Genomic DNA, 16,409 nt, shown 5'->3' on the forward strand with positions numbered 1-16,409 from the left:
GCTGTTTTTATTTACAGGGTCTCTTCTAAACAACCAAACCCTCGGCTCTCCAAACGAGGATGGTCGGTCTCGCTGGATGAGCCTCCTGCCTTTGTCCCACCGGGCTTGCGGAAGCGGCAGAAGTAAGTGCGGGCATGTTTGACTGCGCCGTGCAGGCGGGCAGCCACGTGAGGCTCGGTTCCTCTGCCTGAGACAACGCTGCTGGTGCCTGTCCTGTCGGGCTGCGGCGGTGCCTCAAGCCCCGGCGAGGCGGTTGTATCTCCTCCTGACAGTCACTGTGTTCCCGCCTGTTACATTTGTGCTCTCCAGCCCTGAGGTGACTCCAAAAGTACTGGTAGATCCTGTTACTCAAACACAGCTGCCCGTGCCTGAGCTCAGCACGACCCTTCTGCAGAGTAGGAATGCTTGTTGTCTATCTGTATTTCGTACCGCACATGTGGTCCCAGAGCCCCTTCATGTCATCAAGGTAAACCAAATGCTGCGGTATTCCCCGGGAAGAATCCCGTTTACGGAGCAGATCTCCACAGCAAGTACAAAATGGGGACGCGCACGCGGCTCCCCGCCCAGACCGGGTGGCCGAGGTGCCCTGGTGTGGGTGGCAGCCGCCTGCACGGCTGCGTCACTGCATTTTGTTTTGGTGGCTGAGGATGGGGAACTCTTGAGGCAGCAGCTCTCAAACAATTCCTACCAGTGACCTCATCAGTAATCATTCTGTTTTTTTAAACCCCCTTCTTCCAAGCGTGCGGCCCGTAACTGTGATTGCTTTTTTGGCATTTGCGATTCCACTTCGAGTCACACATTTGGCAGCCTAAAGGATTGTTCTCATGTGCTGAGGATGCCAGGAGTCCCCCCAGGAAGAAAAAAAATCTCTTTGCTGGGCTCAGTAGTGCTGAAGGAGTGGCTCAGGAGCACATGTCCGCCTTCGCTGTTAAATAACAGCATGAGAGAGATTTATTCTGAGCCTGTTAAGCTGGTCCTGTGTTCTACTTAGGCTTAGTCTTTTTATCTCTACCCATCTTCCTCCTCCATAAGACCTACTAAACCAGTCAAAAGAAAAGTTGTTGGGGTTTTTTTTGTCCTCCCTTCCATTAAGCTTCTTGTCATACTTCACTGAAAACGCTGCAAGTAAGTGTTTGCCTCTCTGGTGCCCCTGAGTGAGTAGATGAGAAGGGAAATATGTTTTTTCATTTCCTAAATATAGTTGGCCGTAACTGCTTCCTTGACAGCCTTGAATGTCATCCAGGTCAAAGATCCAGTTCTGGGGAGGAAGTTAAATCCTTTCTGTGTCATCCTGACCTTTTTCTATTTGAACACAACAGAGTGGACTATCAACCTATTTCAGGGAGGGACATTAAAAGCACTTGGTGAAAGAAAGCTAACAGCGGGAGCGTGGGGGAGAATGATTTCAGCTGGGAGTTGTTCTGCTGTTTTTCTAGGCGAGACTTTGTGATGAGGATGTTTAACCCGCTTGGTTTTGTTACCCTGGGATGGCTTTTGCTTCTTGCAACTTAATTGCAATACTTAAGAGGGGAAAAAAAAAACTATAGTTAATTGTTGAGCACCTTTATCCTTCACTAAAGGTTGTGAGCTCTCAAATCCTAAAATAAAACAAATGCTCTGGTGCTGAGGAGGAAAGAGAACATTGCACGAGGGCAGAGAAATTAGGCCGCTTGGGGAATGTGCTCTCAGGCCTATTTCTGTCTGCCACAGCAAACTAAAAGGACGCTAACTTTGGGGAAAGAGCTCTGTGACCCTTTGGTCCTTGCTCTGTTACTCTTTCCCTGTCTAACGCTGGAGACGGCATCTGCGTCAGCCGCTCACCTGCTTTTGCAACCTGTGGGTAACCGTTTTCATCTCACTACTTCAGCTGAGCTCCCCCGAAGCTCTATAGCAGCTGCCTCGTGAGGGAGGGAACCATTATGTCAGCCATAAGGGCAAAAATACCTGCTCTGTGTTAGTGTGGGTGCAGTTCTCTGCTGATTCAGCTCCTCTCGGGATGTAAAGATGGGAAGCTATTTTTTAATAGATCAGACAAGGTGTGATTGATGACTACTATGGTCACACATCAGGGTAAATCCTGTGTGACCAGGCAAGCGCCAATGTCACAGAGGCCAAGAGAATAACACTTTAGAAGAACTTTGATTAGCAGAACCTTTACTTTAAGCTTGGCTCATGTTTTAGTCGATGTCGTTTATTAACATTTTGAAGAGAGATGGTTTTGGCAAACAAAGCGGCCATTTAGAAAGGCAGCCATTTGGAAAGCCAGCAAGGAGTACAGCTGATGCTCTTGGTACTGCAGCAGAAACCTCCCTAACTCTGCCCACAATCTCAGTTTTCTTAAATAAAACTACTTTCAAGCCATCCATGTATTTTTTTGTTGTTGTTAAGGTCAACTCCAACTTACAACAAGCCCTTTTGCCTGTGATGCCATTAAGAAATAAAAGACTGGGCTTTCACCTGCTTTGTAAGGAGGTGGTTGCTCACAGCTCTGTGAGATGTGATTAAATAATAAGGCTAAACTAATGGAACAGCTCACTCGTGCCAAAATCAGCATTCTGCTGAAGGTTTAACTCCTCGATGCGGCCCACTGTGTCATCAGCTGAGTTGCAGCATCAGCCCAGCGAAGCACCAGGACCACGCGCTGGGGTGCAGGACAGGCAGAGCCAGCGAACCAGGAGCTGCTTTAGCTCCTGTGCTACACCATGCCCTTGGCCTGCACAGGCAGCAGCGTTTTTGGACCCCTCAGAGGTCTGAGCTGCTCTTCTGGATAGTCACTCTATTTACACGGTTCCCTGCAGGACCTTATGCCCATGCGAACAGTAAGTCCATGGAGCTTTAGGCCTCCTGCATCCCTAGAGGAGGATGCTTTCCGAGGGTAGTGGTCCCCTGCTGCTGGGTAAATGCCTCGTATTGATGTTCTAGGCGTAAACTCATGACAGTCCCGGTCTAATTACTGTTTTTATGATTCCTGATGACAGGCTTTAGGTTTCTAGCCTGCTTATGGATTTCAGGGGTGTGGAGCGATAGTTGCTCGCTCAGAGCTTACTGACCCCCTCCAGTCTGCAGGGTTTGGAGATGACTTCACCCACCTCCCGCACACAGATGGATTCCTGGGCTTCTCCTGAGCTCTGCACGCTTCAGCAGCTCTCCAGGGAGCGCAGTCCCGTGGAGCAATCTGCTCGTTCGTGGCCTTTGAGTCACAAACAAGCTATTTCCCTCCTCCCGCTCTACCCCTGCAAGCTAAGCTGAGAGGTACCTATGTCACTCTGTCAGAGCATTGCTCCTTGCCTGCGTTTACTTTGCTTTTCTAGCGATTCGTAAGCCGTGACTGGCAGACGGTTCCGCCGCTGCTGCTGTATGGCTGATTCCCTGTGATCCCCTGCCTATAGCCATCTGTCACCTACCTGCCTTAAACTCTCTGGTCTTTAGAGGTGACTCAAAGATAAGAGTTTGTACCCCGGCACTGTGTCCCAGTTTTGCCTTAAGCCTGCCGGCTGCCCCGCCGTGGGGCCGGGGTGCCCTCCTTGTCCCCAGGGAGGAGCAGTTTCAGTGCCACGCTCTTCTGTGCGCACCGAGAGAAGGAGGTAGGGAAGCGGGTCTGGCAACGGCAGCAGGAAGCGCTGGAACTTGCAGTGATCCCAAGCTGTTCCTGGAGGAATAGGTGTGATGGTTTTGGACTGCCTCGCATAAAAAGGCTATCTGCTGAACAGATCTTTCCCTGGTGAGGAGTTTCGCTGTGCTTGAGGGACAGGCATGTGGTCTTTTAAGCGTGTCCTTTGTTCCTGAGCCTAGGGCTTTCCGGGATACTTGGCCTCGCTATGCTGAAGGGGAGCATCTATCCCTTGACCTTGACTTGTCATCTGCAAAGAAGTCATCTAAAAAAAAAAAAAACCATCTGGTACGTGACAGAGATGCACACTGCTGAAGGGTGCTGGAATGCTCTGCGACCTCCTTGCTAGCGCCGAGCTGCGCATTTTTGTCCTGCCACAGAGGCGTCCTGGCTTACGCTGCCGGGTGGGTGACAGAGCAATTTTTCATCCTTTAAGAAGTCCGAATTTACCTTCTAGCAGCTTCAGCTCTACATTTAATCCTTTGATTCATTATTGATGTGAAGTCTGTGGATGGCACGGTGGTCACCCGATTCCAGGTATCCGTTCACTCGGTTTGCAAAGTGCTGTGTTGAAATGAGTCAGAGCTAAGCTGGGGGGCTGACGGCATCCTGCAGGGAGCTTCCCGAGACTCGGGGGGCAAGAGCAAGGGTGGCAAGACTGTCTTACAGGGAGCGTGAAAATAGGAGATGGGAGTTCTCAGGCGTAGCGGAGCAGGGGGCTGCGTTGGCTGTGGAAACGGATTTCTCTTGGCCTGAAAAATACAAAGAAGGGGCTGCTAATGCTGCTTCCTGTTCCTAACCTGCTCAGGAGATAAACCAGGGATTTCAGACTCCGATCCAGCACCTTTCCCCAGTAGTAAATACACATGGCATTACTGGGTGATGTCATGGCTGGAGCACATCCCAGCGAGGCCAAGCCTGGATCAGGTTATATCTGTCTTCTCAGAATACTGGCTTACTCCCAAAGGAGCATATTGCCAGTCCAAGGGCAGCGACTGAAGCCACCTTTCCCAAGGTCATCTCTCTCGCGCACACAGAGAGGACAGCACTCGCTTCCGCGTACGCAGCGCAGCCTGAGCCGCCCACGCAGAAGCGGCAGCACAGCCACGGCGGTTGCTGGCTGCATGTAGGGCAAAACCTCTTGACTCTCCTTTCTGGCGTCGCTTCGCGTTGGCACCAGCGAGGACCCCCAGCCCTCCTTCCTGGTGCTTCGTCATCTGGTTGCCTTTGAGGCACGGCGTGAAAGGAGGAATAGGAATCACGTCAACTCCAGCTACGTGGTGTGTCTGTAAATAACCGCTCCTCGTAGCACGGTACGGTTTTGTCACATCGAGGCTTGCGTCTTCTGGCTGGGAGCGTGGCAGCGAGAGCCCAACTGCCCTACAGCCCTGAAACGCTGCTTGTTGCAGTCAGCGAGCCCACCCAGACTCAGCTGGGTGGTCGTCTGCGCTGGAGTTTGGACCCGTTCAGCTTTGATTGCCCTCCGTCATTAACCGGGTGCAAGTTTGCCTTCCCTGGAGCTGGAGCAAAGCAGGCATAATGAAACCCGTTTGGCTCTCCGTCAGGTCAGCCCGGCAGAAGTCGGTAAAGTCCTGCCTGAGCAAACTGCATTGCTTCTCTTCTCATCGGGCTGTAATTCTATTTCAGTGATGCAACTCTTTAAAAATAGATCAGGCCTAATTAGCAACAGGTCTAATCACAGCATTGATGGAAGCGAGGTGTGACATGCCTTGAGTGGAGGGGAGTAGGGATGTGCATGGCGCTGGTACCCTGCAGTGGTTGGGGGCACCGGGGGCCCCCCAGCCCCTTGATTCCTGACACGCTTTGCCATGGTTGCTCTATCCCACGTTTCCCTGCTGGAAATCCCGCACCTCTCTGCTCTGTGCCTGTGCTAGAGGGAGCCTCCTCCTTCAGTCAGCATTTCTAAACGAGCAGTTTCCTCCTCCAAACGCAGCTGGAGTGTAAATAACCCCCCGCCATGGATCCCTCTGCGGCGCAGGGTGAAGAGGTGACACTCGTCTCCGCGGCAGCCGCCTGGCCAAGGAAGGTGTCAGGCATGGGCTGGCGCGGAGCAGAGGGCTTGTGCTCTGCCCGCGTTTGTGCTGAGCCAGAGCTTTTTCTGCCGTCCTTCCCTGGCCTAGGTACCTAGGGCCTCTGCAGCCCCTGTCTCGCCTCTAGCTTTGTGTCTGCCCCTCAGACCCGCGGTGGCGGGTAGCAATGCAGGCCGCACGGCACTCCCTGGGCGGCTCGGCCTCTCCGGCCATGCCGGGTGGGATCCGTGGGGTGGAGGAGCCGCTGGTGTCTCCGCAGTCAGCTGTCACATCCCCACTGCGAGCTATGACCAGCCAATATGGATTAATTGCAACCAGTTTAATTTTGTGTCTGTAAATTAAGCTGTTTGACGATTAAGCCAGTGATACAAAGAGACTTCCAGGAGTGAGGAGGACATTAACATGCTAATAGACCTTGCTGGTAGAAGGTTTACTTAGACACATCCCAGGGGGCAGATGACAATTAACATCCTAAGAGACTCTTCTAGAAAGAGGATGCTAATTCAGACCTGCTGGGAAGGGAGATTATTATTATTATTTTATGTAGCCCTGCAACCTCCCGTTCAAGAATGCCTGAGATACTTTAGGACAGGTAAGCTAGGAGAACTAACAGCAGCGATGATACCTAAAAGTTGTCCTGGAGCCACCTGAGGGGAGAAACATGGACAGGAGGGAGGGAGAGAAAGCTGCAGAAACCATCCTGGTCAGCAAGACAGGGGAGGAGAAAGAAACAGGACTTCTTGAAGGCACATCAAAGAAAGCAGGCAGGAGAGATTAGACCTGCAGGCCTGGCAAACAGAGTATTCATTTCAGTAGAGCAAGAAGGGTGTCACTGTGGCAGGAGGGAGGTGATGTTTGCTCAGAAATGCCTTCCTGCCCCAAAGAAATACTCAGCAGAGCACATCGAGCCCACCCACTCTGCCGTGCACAAGTAGCGCAAAATAGGAAGAGATTACACAAGATTTAGGATCAGGGACTTAAAATACCATGACCTTTGTGATACCTGTACGTAGGGAACTTAACACTACCCATAACCTTGGCACGCCCCAGTGTAATGCTTGAGCGGCGGTTTCCAGCACTGTGACAAGCCCGCACGTGCACCCACAGAACAATTTTAAATGCAGGCTATCGGTTGCGTTGTAGCTTGGCTACTGTGAGTTGTCAAACACACTGTAATGGCTTTTGCACAGAAGATAGATCCCAGGAGGCGGCTAACCTGCCTGACAACCAGCAAACATATAAATGTATATATGTTTGTTCAGTCATTTTGCTTCTGAGCGTACTTGTTAATCCATCGTGCTCAGCCGCAGATACTAAATGCTGTTTTCTATCAGGGCTAATTCATACCTCGAGCTATCGGAAGGGGAGTCTTCCTCAGCAGCAGCTGCAAAGGGAGGGAGCTGGTCCCTTTCCTCTCTGTCGAACGTAAGATTGCAGAGGTTGTTTCTTCCTTCTTTTCCCAGCCGTAACGCTTATGTGGGATATGACATTAGGAGTGGTAAGAATGCCAGAGCGGGGCTAGTTGTGTGCTCACGCCATCGGACTGCACCGCCAGCTTCCCTAGCGCCAGGCCTCCCTGCCAGCCGTGCTCCACAGCGATGGCGGGTGGCCGCAGCCTCTCTCCTGTGCCTGCAGCAACCTGCCTGCTCCTCCCAGGTGTTTGTTCTCCTGCCTGAATCTATTTGCGGGGGGGGCCTGGCCACGGCTGGGCTGGGGGACCTGCCTGCGCAAGGCCCGGCTGCGGGGGCCTGACTGGGCTGGGGGAACCGTCTGCTCCAGGGGCTTGGCCAGGCAGACCTTGGCCTGGGGCTCCTCTGCAGAAGGCAGCCCGCCTTGGAGTCGGCTGGCCGGGCTGTGGGGGCCCGGCCGAGGCAGAGCCGTGGGCCGGGCCGGGCCGGGCCGGGCCGCGGGGTCTCGGCTGGGCGGGCCGGGGGCCGGGCCGCGGGATTCCCCGTTGCCGCGGTAACGGCGCGGGCCGTCCCAGCAGCCCTCGCGCGGCTGCAGCCGGGGGAGTGGCCAAGGGGCGCCCGTTGGCCCCGCCCTGCCGCCGACGGTTTGCGCCCGCCATCTTGAGGTATGGCAGCCCCGCCGCCGCCGGCCCCTTTCCAAGATGGCCGCCCGCTCTTCGCCGGGCACTTCCGTCCCCGCTGAGGCCTCCGGCTCCCGCCGCGGCGGCCCTCCCCTCAGCGGCCCCTCGGCGCTCGCTCGCTGCCGCCGCCGCCCCCCGGAGGCCTCCAGGCGGAGCGGGACGGCCGGCGGGTCATGGCGCTGCTGCTGCGGCTGTCGTCGCTCCGGGGGCGCTGCAGCTGCTGGCGGCGGCCTGCCCCGCCGCCCGCCCCGGCCTGGGCCCGGGCTCGCCCGCGGCCCGGCGGCGGTCCGCTCGGCGCGGGACGCGGCCTGCAGGTAACGGGGCGGCCTCGGGGCGGGGCCTCGCCTCCACCGCGGGGGGCTGCCGGTCTCACCGTGCTGGGGCACCTCGGTACCGCCGCCCGACGGAGCCCCTCGCCTCCTCAGCGGCGTCCCCGGGCGCTGACCGACCCCGCTGCTCCCCGCGGCAGGCGGCGTCCCCCCGCGGCGAGCCCGGCCCGGCGGGGTGCTCTGCCTGCGGGGCCGGGAGCACCGGAGGAGGCGGCGAACGGCGCGGGGGGACCGGGGCCAACCCTTACTGTGTTTAAATGGGCGCTTGCTTCGAGACAGGGCTTTCCTCGGGCGGTTTCTCAGATTAGACCAGCCCCGAGGTCTGTCGTTTAGTGCTGCGTAACCGTAACTTGGGGAAATGCCGCCTGGAGAGAACGCCTAGGCTAGCGTCAGCAAGAAAACGTCGGTTAAAGGCTTTTTTCTAACGTCAGTCGCGCTGGCTCTTTGCATCGCTGGGGATGCGCGCCACAGAGGTGTTTGCCCCATCTTGCAGTGCTGCTGATGTTGCAGGGCTCCGCAGCACAGCCCTTAATGCGGAAGGCAAGGGTCTTGTTTAAACTAGGCCTCCGACGTGATTTAAGACCGTTTTGTGTTTTTCTTCGGCACGGTGAAGAAGCACTGGCAGGCCAAGTAGGTGATGGAGGAAGAACAATTGTGGGACGGTTTTGTGAATCATGCCATTTTTTTTCTGTGATTAATTTAAACGAGTCTAAGCTGTTCTGGTCTAGAAAGTATGGATCCTAAGAGGTTACCCTCTTGGGCCAGCACAAGGAGCCATGTTGCTGCCCAGCATACCGGGAAAAAAGGGTGAAGGATTCCAGCCTAGTCGGTGTCCCCGTCTGGTTTGCCGTGCAGAAATGTGCGCCTGTGCAGTAGAGGGGTGGTGAGGCAGGAATCGCACGTTGGAGAAGGGGCAAGGCTCTCGTTCAGTGAGTATTAGTAAACGTTAGTTCCAGTGTTGTGAAGTTGCCTTTAAATGTGAATAGCAACCGCAGGATTACTAGTGAATGACCACGGGGAAAGAGCTGTGTTGTCCTCACTGCCGTGCGGCAGGGTTACAAAGCAGTAGTCCTTAAAGTTTCCTGTGGTAGGAGCATATCTTTACATTTTAAGAACTGGCTTCCAACATATCTTCAGAATGAAGAACAGAGCTACAGGGAGGAAAAAGATAACGTTTTCAAGTGTTTTGAGCGTATGTTTCTATTTATACATGTGCTTGCTTTGCACTGGGTTATAAACGACGTCTTCAAAGTCACATGGCAAATCCACAGCACAACCAGGAATAATATTCAGGTCTCCCAGCTCCTGGCCCTGCAACTTAGAACGTTTTCACGTTTAGAAATCTTAGCCTCACAGCATGCAAAAAGGTGAAGCAGTCACAATACTTTTCCAATAGGTGTCTTTTTTTTTTTTTCTTCTTTATCTTCCTCCTCAGAGCCTTCTGTCACAAACACTTTCCCCTACACATCAAAGTCTCAGTGGAGTCCTGGTGAAACAACACATAATTCGAGATCCAGTCAGGCTTTGGAATCTCTTAGGTGAGTCCTGAAGAGCAACTGTACAGGCAGAGGAGGGGAAAAGGTCTTGCATAGTAAGAGTATTGACTTTTCCTTACCTTCGCTGCCTGTGTTCCTGAAATAAAGCTGTTCTGTTCTTGGCTTTGGGAGCTGCGTGCCTTGTACAGGGGTTCTATGGTTTTGTTGGTGACAGGGATGAGCAATGGCACCTTTCCACAAGGAGGTCAGCGTGATTAAGGAAGCACTTGAGTCATTAGACCTAAAAGCTAATTTAAAAACTGCAGACTTTAAAGTAGAGAATCTTTCTCTGCCTCATTAGCAAAGGCTAAGATGAAAATGTCATTCACCTTTGTCAGAAATCACATTATATGACCTTGCTGAAAGCCTTGCATTGGAACAAGTTAAAAGTGTATGTTAGACAATGTTATCTGAATTCTTAGAGCAAAAGCACAGAAAGGTAAAGCAAAGGCAATTATTATTCTTGCTACCCTCTTCAGATTGGAAAGACGAGTTTGCTGATGCCTTTGAGATTTGAACAAAACTGGTCGCAGCTATTCTGGCCAGTGTGGGCCTGGTGAGCTTGGGCCGCTCTACCTTTAAGAGTTTTTTCGGATTTTTTTAAGTTAAAATAAAAATACATGCGTAACCTTTCAAATGGCAGTGCATCCTCTAGTAGAACTAGCAGTGGACAAGCGGTCCAGTCTCTGGGCTTGCTCCTCTTTCTGGAGCCTTCATGAAAGACCACGGGAAATGGAAGCTGCTGTCCTCAAGTCAGTTGTCTCGCTTCTGAACTTTTTGCGTTTTCCTGGTGGAAGAAGCCTTTGCTTATTGTTTTGTAGCAGCAACCGTGAGTCTTGGTGTTCGTAGCCTTACTTTCTTGGCTTTTATTAGAGTATCCTAACAGCATTTACTGAGAAACCTGCACTTAACTCTAGCACATGTATTTCCTTTAATAAGCATTTACAGCCCCTAGTGTGAGGCTGTTCTTAACTGACCATACCAGTGTTAACTCTGGTTTTATGCCTTGGGAAATGTGTACCTGTTTCAGCACTGAAGGAATTTCTCCAGATAATTTTCTTTGCTCCATTAAAACAATCTCTGAACAAAGCCATATTTTGATTGGATTGTCAAAAAAGATAGAAGGAAACTGAAGGAGTCTGTCCCTCCCATTGCTCCCTCTGGCAAGGCTGTCCCATTTCCTTGGCACAGGAACGAAGCTGTGCACTTGGGTGGACGTGGAGCTCGGCTTTCTGTGCGTTCGGAGCTCACGTGTATTTCTGCCATCCTTGGTCCCCCTCTGTCACTGTCCTCTGAGGTCTTCTGGTAGTAACTACTTAACTCTGCTTGCCTGCAGGTAGCACTTACTATTTTACTACTTCAAGCTCTCAAGGGAGTAACCAGAAGAATGGAGGATTCAAAAAGAAATCTCCGCAGGAGGACGAGGGTATGTATGTGCCAAAAAGATATTTAATGAAACAAACCGTGCGTGTGTGAGGAGTAAGGGTGGCCAGCGTGGAAGATCAACCTTAATGCTTCTGGCTCTGGGCACTGTAAAGCTGTACCTGTAACCTTCCACCTCTACAAGCCCATGGCTAATAACAAGTTTGAAGGGGTATTTTGTCACAGATGATGGAATACTAAGGCTTAAGACAGATCATGAAACTGATTCTCTTTCTGTGCTGCATTGCATCCCGTACAAATAATTTCATTGATGTTTGCCTTAGTTTTGCTGCTTTACAAAGGGGAATGGTAGCATTTACTGAGTTTTGATTTGGAGGTTTTGTTGTAGAGCACTTTGACTTAATAAAGAACTGAATTTAGTTAATGCAAGTTTAAGCTGGATTCTGGTTTTTTTCTTATTTTGTTTACCTTCATTGTGGATGTGTCTCTACTTCTAGTGATTTACAGAGCTCAAAGTTAAAAATAGATTCCTTAAAGAGTTCTCAGCTGTGTTACTAATGGCGCTTGCTCAGAATTTTTCTTTTTTTTTTAAATCAGTCTTCCTAGATGCTGTTTTCCGCATGTCTCATACTGCCTAAGCCCCAGGCATCCCGCAGTACAGGACTTTTTGAAAATGAGTTTTATCTGGCTAAATGTGTTCTGGAACCTAGGGATCTACGTGGTGTGCCAGATGATGTTGAGCAGTCGAGGAGTGCCCTCTCTGTACATTAAGCTTAAGGGGGTGAGGAATTTAATGACACTAATAGGGGGTGGAGGTGCAGGGAAATAACTTGTGTACTAGACAAAAACCTTGAGTAGCTTCTGACAGGCAGCGTTATGATCCTTGTGGGAGGCACTGTTATCTTCTACCAGTAGATTTTCACCAAACATTTTTCAAATACGAGTGGATTTGTGGGTGGCCCTTCAAGTCTTGGTATTGTTGTCAACTTTCTGCTATTTGTAGATTGACAACAGCTGCATTTCATGTAAAAAGTGTAATTTGACTCTTCCACTGCTGTAAAGAAAATTCTTTGCTCATTCGTGAGTACATGCTCTTTCCCTCCGGCCTCCCAAGAACTGAAGTGCATGCAGAGATTTTCTAGGCTCTGGATGAGGCATGTTTTCAGACTCTGTGATGTCGATTTTTAGCTGCGACGTCCCACAGCTGATGGCATGTCCTGTATCTACGGGCCTGGTGGGGCAGTTCAAGATGTCAGAAGCGGCCCAGGTGAAGGTCTCATTCCTCTCTCTTGTCAGTAATGCTTACAGAAGCATAACAAAGACCTGATCATTTTCTTCATTTTATGACATTAGTTGATGCTTGCAGAGGCTGGTGATGTCTTAAGAGAGTTTATGTGGCTGACTGTTGCGCTGCTTGCTTCCTGGACCCTCGAGTGAGGGAAAAACCTTCTGTAGATGGCAGGCTCCAGACCTTTGTACTGTGAGTTGGAAGGTACTTAGCAGCATGTTTAAGTCACACAGATTGTAATATAATTTTGTAAATTATATGATAAACTTTTACCTAGGTGTCATCAGATAACGTAATAGTTTGGCTTTCCCTTTGTTGTGCTTAAACACAATGGTCGAATCCTCTTGGTCTAACTTCTGAAGTAAAAGCGGTCAGCTGCTGGTGACTTTTAGCCTGACTTGTGTCATTGCGTGCAATCTCTTTAGGGCAAGAGCAGCGGCTTTGCCTGTTTGATCCATTTGACTGGGCTGAAGTCTTCAAGGGGGTGCGAGTGCAGGTATCACGGAGTCCTCGTTAAGGACGTCGGAGCGTAGAGGTTGGGGCCCTCGGTGTTTGCAAGACCACGCAGGGTCACTGTGAGCACAGTGCCTTGAAGAAGGATTGTAGCTGTTAAAATTAGTAAACAGTAACATGCTGTGTTCGATGGCCTCTTTTCTCCTGTGATTAATGGATAGCTTGACTTTGGGAGGTGGAATACTACCCCGTGTCTCCAGGGAAATATTCGTCTCTGCAGTAATTATTAAAAAGAACTCTTCAAACTGTCACTGCAGCCCTTGCAAGATTTTAATCGGAGAGTTCAGATTTGGGGTTAATGGCAAATCATTGCTTCATGGAGGCTTTTTGAGACTAAAAAGCTGGAAGTATTCCCACAGCTGTTGCTTGCGAGTGTCACATCCAGTTCCTGGTTCTCATTTACTGAATATTGTGGGGTAGCTTATGGTGCAATATGAATGTTATACTGTAAAGACAGTCATGCTTTACATAAGCTTAGAAATAGATCGATTTTGTCCTTAATTAAATGCAGCGTAGAGGAAAGCTTTGTGTTGACTTCTAGCTTTCTAGAAATGGTTTGTTTTTTTTTTTTTTCCCTGAAATTATTCAGCTGTAGGTTAAAGGTCCTAGACAAGCCTAATTCCTAGAAACTGGAGCAGTTGTTTGTGTCGAGGTATCTAATGGCCAGTTTCTACCCTGTGGTGATCTTTTTGTGATAATATCCTCAGTTCCGTGTGCTTCAGAACATAATCTACATCTCCTCACTTTGTCTGAAATTTAATACAGAAAAGTGCTTTAGCAATAGTTGACTCTGGCGCCTCCAAGGAACTTGCATAGCAATAGATGGACTTTCTTTCTGTCGGTACTCACTTTTCTAGAGTCATTTCTTTTCTCTATAGAATTTTTTTTATTTAAGCTTGCACAGCTTTTCAGGATATTGCCCAGACTAAGGCCTCTAATGTACTATATTTTAATTTTCTTTAATAAGACTATAGTGGATGTCATCCTGCAGCTTTGTGATGAATTGCTTTGTTCTAATAAAGCTGGATCTAGCAGATAACGCAGAAGTGAGGAGATGGCATTGAAGAACAAAGTGGATGGGCTGGACGCAGCGTCTGAGCTTGTCACCGTCTTTTGAAATTATGACCTTATCTGAAAAGCTGCATTGTTTCTATTTAGGAACAAGCCTTTCCTGTTAAATGTGGAGCAGAGCTAGGAAACGAGTGAAAAATGATGCTGCGTATCTGAAGGACAGAGTACTTTTTTTAGCATCTGACTGGGTCATATGTTTGTCCCTTGGTTTTGTTGCAGTGTGCGTAGGGTCTAATTGGTGGCTAGTGATAAATGCTAGTGTCAGAACATTTGTTATGAATTTGCAAATAAATCTAATCTGAGCTGCAGCAGGCAGATGCACTAGCAGTCCAGTGGCGCAGAATTAATTTATATCTGGGTGTAGAGTAGTATTTATATATGCCATGTTGCTGTTGATGTTAAATTGTATATCAAGAACAAGTGCTAAATTATATACGGAGAACATCCACATACGACTGGAAAGAGGAGGAGATATTTGTTGTCATCTTAACAACTCAAACGCTAGCTAGCAGCTGACATTGAACTGTGCTGTGGCAGTCCTTTGCAGACCACAGAATTTTAAATTTGCCTACGCAGTGCAAAAAATGTTGGGAGTCTGAAAAAAAGGTTTGGTGGCAAATACTTGAAGTAAACCATCCCTTTTTCTCATGTCATCGCTTCAGTATGTCACCAGTACAGTAAAGGTGGGGGAAAGCACAACTAGCGTGGGAATCCCTCTGATACAGATCCTTAACGGGGACAAGTTATCAGACCTTTTTAAACATGAGGTTAGTTGTGTAGCATGGCGGAAAATCTGTGCAATTTTGTTAAGATAGTAAGATTGATTTGCAGTGTATCGATATGCATAGGTAGGCTGCATGTCATGTCTCCTCCGCTATTTCAGATTTACTGCAAACGCGGGTGTTTTTTGTAGGTAGTGGAAATGTTGTTATACAGGACGCCAGCAGATCAGGAGCTCACCAGGAAGCAATTAGCTTTTATAATACTGTGCTATGTGATTTACCAGTGACACTATGACTGGTTTTACTCACTCCTAATATTTTCTGTTGGGTATGTTGGCAACAAGCTGAGGACTAGGCAGCGTAGAAGCATGTTCTGTAGAAATGGGCTACAGTCATACTTGAGTTTGATTTTTAGCAACAGGGGCCCGATGGCTTTATTTGCCCTGTATCCATATTAGGCCAGGCAAGTGAGAGAGCCTCTCGTTTTAGAAGAGAATGACATTTGGTGGGATTGTAATGGGTCCAGCGGACTATGACCATCCGAAGTCTCCTGGACCAGGATTAGACTGCCTTAAAAGAGGAAATGCTGATCAGAGCTCTTCAAAATATGTCTGAGATTGCTGTCTGTCTTTGTACACGATCAATAAGTTCTGGAAGTGAGGGCCTTTCTTTGGCTCGCTGATGCTTCAATTCTTCCTCTTACTGAAGCAACAATTAAAGCGAAAGAGGTGATCTTCCATCGTCTCTGTGTACACAGTGCCTCGCTACGTGGCTTTTGGGGCACTGGGGAACAGCTGAATATAGCCGCAGCAATGTGATGCAAGCAGATTTTTTGCTGGCTAGCAGGATGCAAAATTTGCCTCCTTCCTTCCAGGCAACTGTTAAGTTTACATCTGAGCGCTTGTGCTTTCATAACCAGGCTTTTGACCTGGTGCTGTTCCGTGTGTACAGCTGAGGCCCTGTGGTCTGACAGTCTAGAAGCCAGAAAGGCCTGGGAATGTCGTGCAATCCAAAAAACTGACTCGCTTGCGTAATCTTGGGCAAGTCGCACAACCTCCTTTGTGAGCCAAGCCAGAAAATTGCCTGTGCGGTGCAAGTTAGATACTGATTCTGAGTCTAGTCCTTCAGGAGAAACCAAACGTGTAACAAAAAAAACCCCGAAAAGTATTGTTGTGTTGATCTTTGTCACTTAATTGTCCCTTCTTTGGGTCAGAAAGCTCCGCAATTGCACGCTCATGTCTGTCTTCTCCAATATCTTTTTTTTTTCTAAAGAGGAGGAGAAACGCAGGAAGAGGGAAAATCAGATGCATCTTGAACGCTTACGGGCACTCCTCATCATAACTTTCATAGTGCTGATGTTTCGATTCACGGTCAGCGAGAACAGAGAAGGGACCAACATTTCCTGGAACTACTTTGTGAATGAGATGCTGGCAAAGGGGGAGGTCCAGAGGATCGAAGTGGTGCCGGAGAGCGATATTGTGGAAATTTACCTGCACCCAGGAGGAACTCCACATGGACAAGTTGTGAGTGGCTTTCTACGATTGGAATTGAATGATCTTAGATTATACTGTTGAAAAGAACTGAATTAATGAATATACATTTGGTAAAATTCTAGCTGGTGAATTTGCTCTTTGTTAATTTTTCTATTTCTTGTATTTGAAGTTCAGGGGACTTCTGTTACTCATATCAACCTGGAAACTAAGGCTTTTATTTTAAATTGTAAAAATAATTAATAATGGCCTGGAAGAAAATCTTACGTGTGTCTAAAAAGCTGGAAAAGTTCAATAGTTTTTTCTTACCGGCTCAGTCTGATATGTG

At 49.2% G+C, this 16,409-nt stretch overlaps 1 protein-coding gene across 4 annotated transcripts in view; it reads left to right on the forward strand.

The window, feature by feature from the left end:
- The window catches only part of SPG7 (SPG7 matrix AAA peptidase subunit, paraplegin), a 41,198-nt gene that overhangs the window by 702 nt on the left and 24,087 nt on the right, over positions 1-16,409 (forward strand). Inside the window, exons 1-4 of one of the 4 annotated variants that reach the window (XM_087738863.1) lie at positions 18-122; positions 9,515-9,617; positions 10,951-11,040; positions 15,864-16,114. In XM_087738863.1, coding sequence (XP_087594989.1) covers positions 15,896-16,114 — 219 coding nt within the window. In that variant the 5' untranslated portion in view covers positions 18-122; positions 9,515-9,617; positions 10,951-11,040; positions 15,864-15,895. Of the gene's footprint in view, positions 1-17; positions 123-7,746; positions 8,065-9,514; positions 9,618-10,950; positions 11,041-15,863; positions 16,115-16,409 lie in introns of those variants that run through there. The other 3 variants (XM_087738864.1, XM_087738861.1, XM_087738862.1) reach the window with 3 other exon arrangements.

This window comes from Nipponia nippon, unplaced genomic scaffold, assembly GCF_047370975.1.
Source record: "Nipponia nippon isolate SJK-2023a ecotype South Korea unplaced genomic scaffold, ASM4737097v1 scaffold_7, whole genome shotgun sequence".
NCBI lineage: Eukaryota > Metazoa > Chordata > Aves > Pelecaniformes > Threskiornithidae > Nipponia > Nipponia nippon.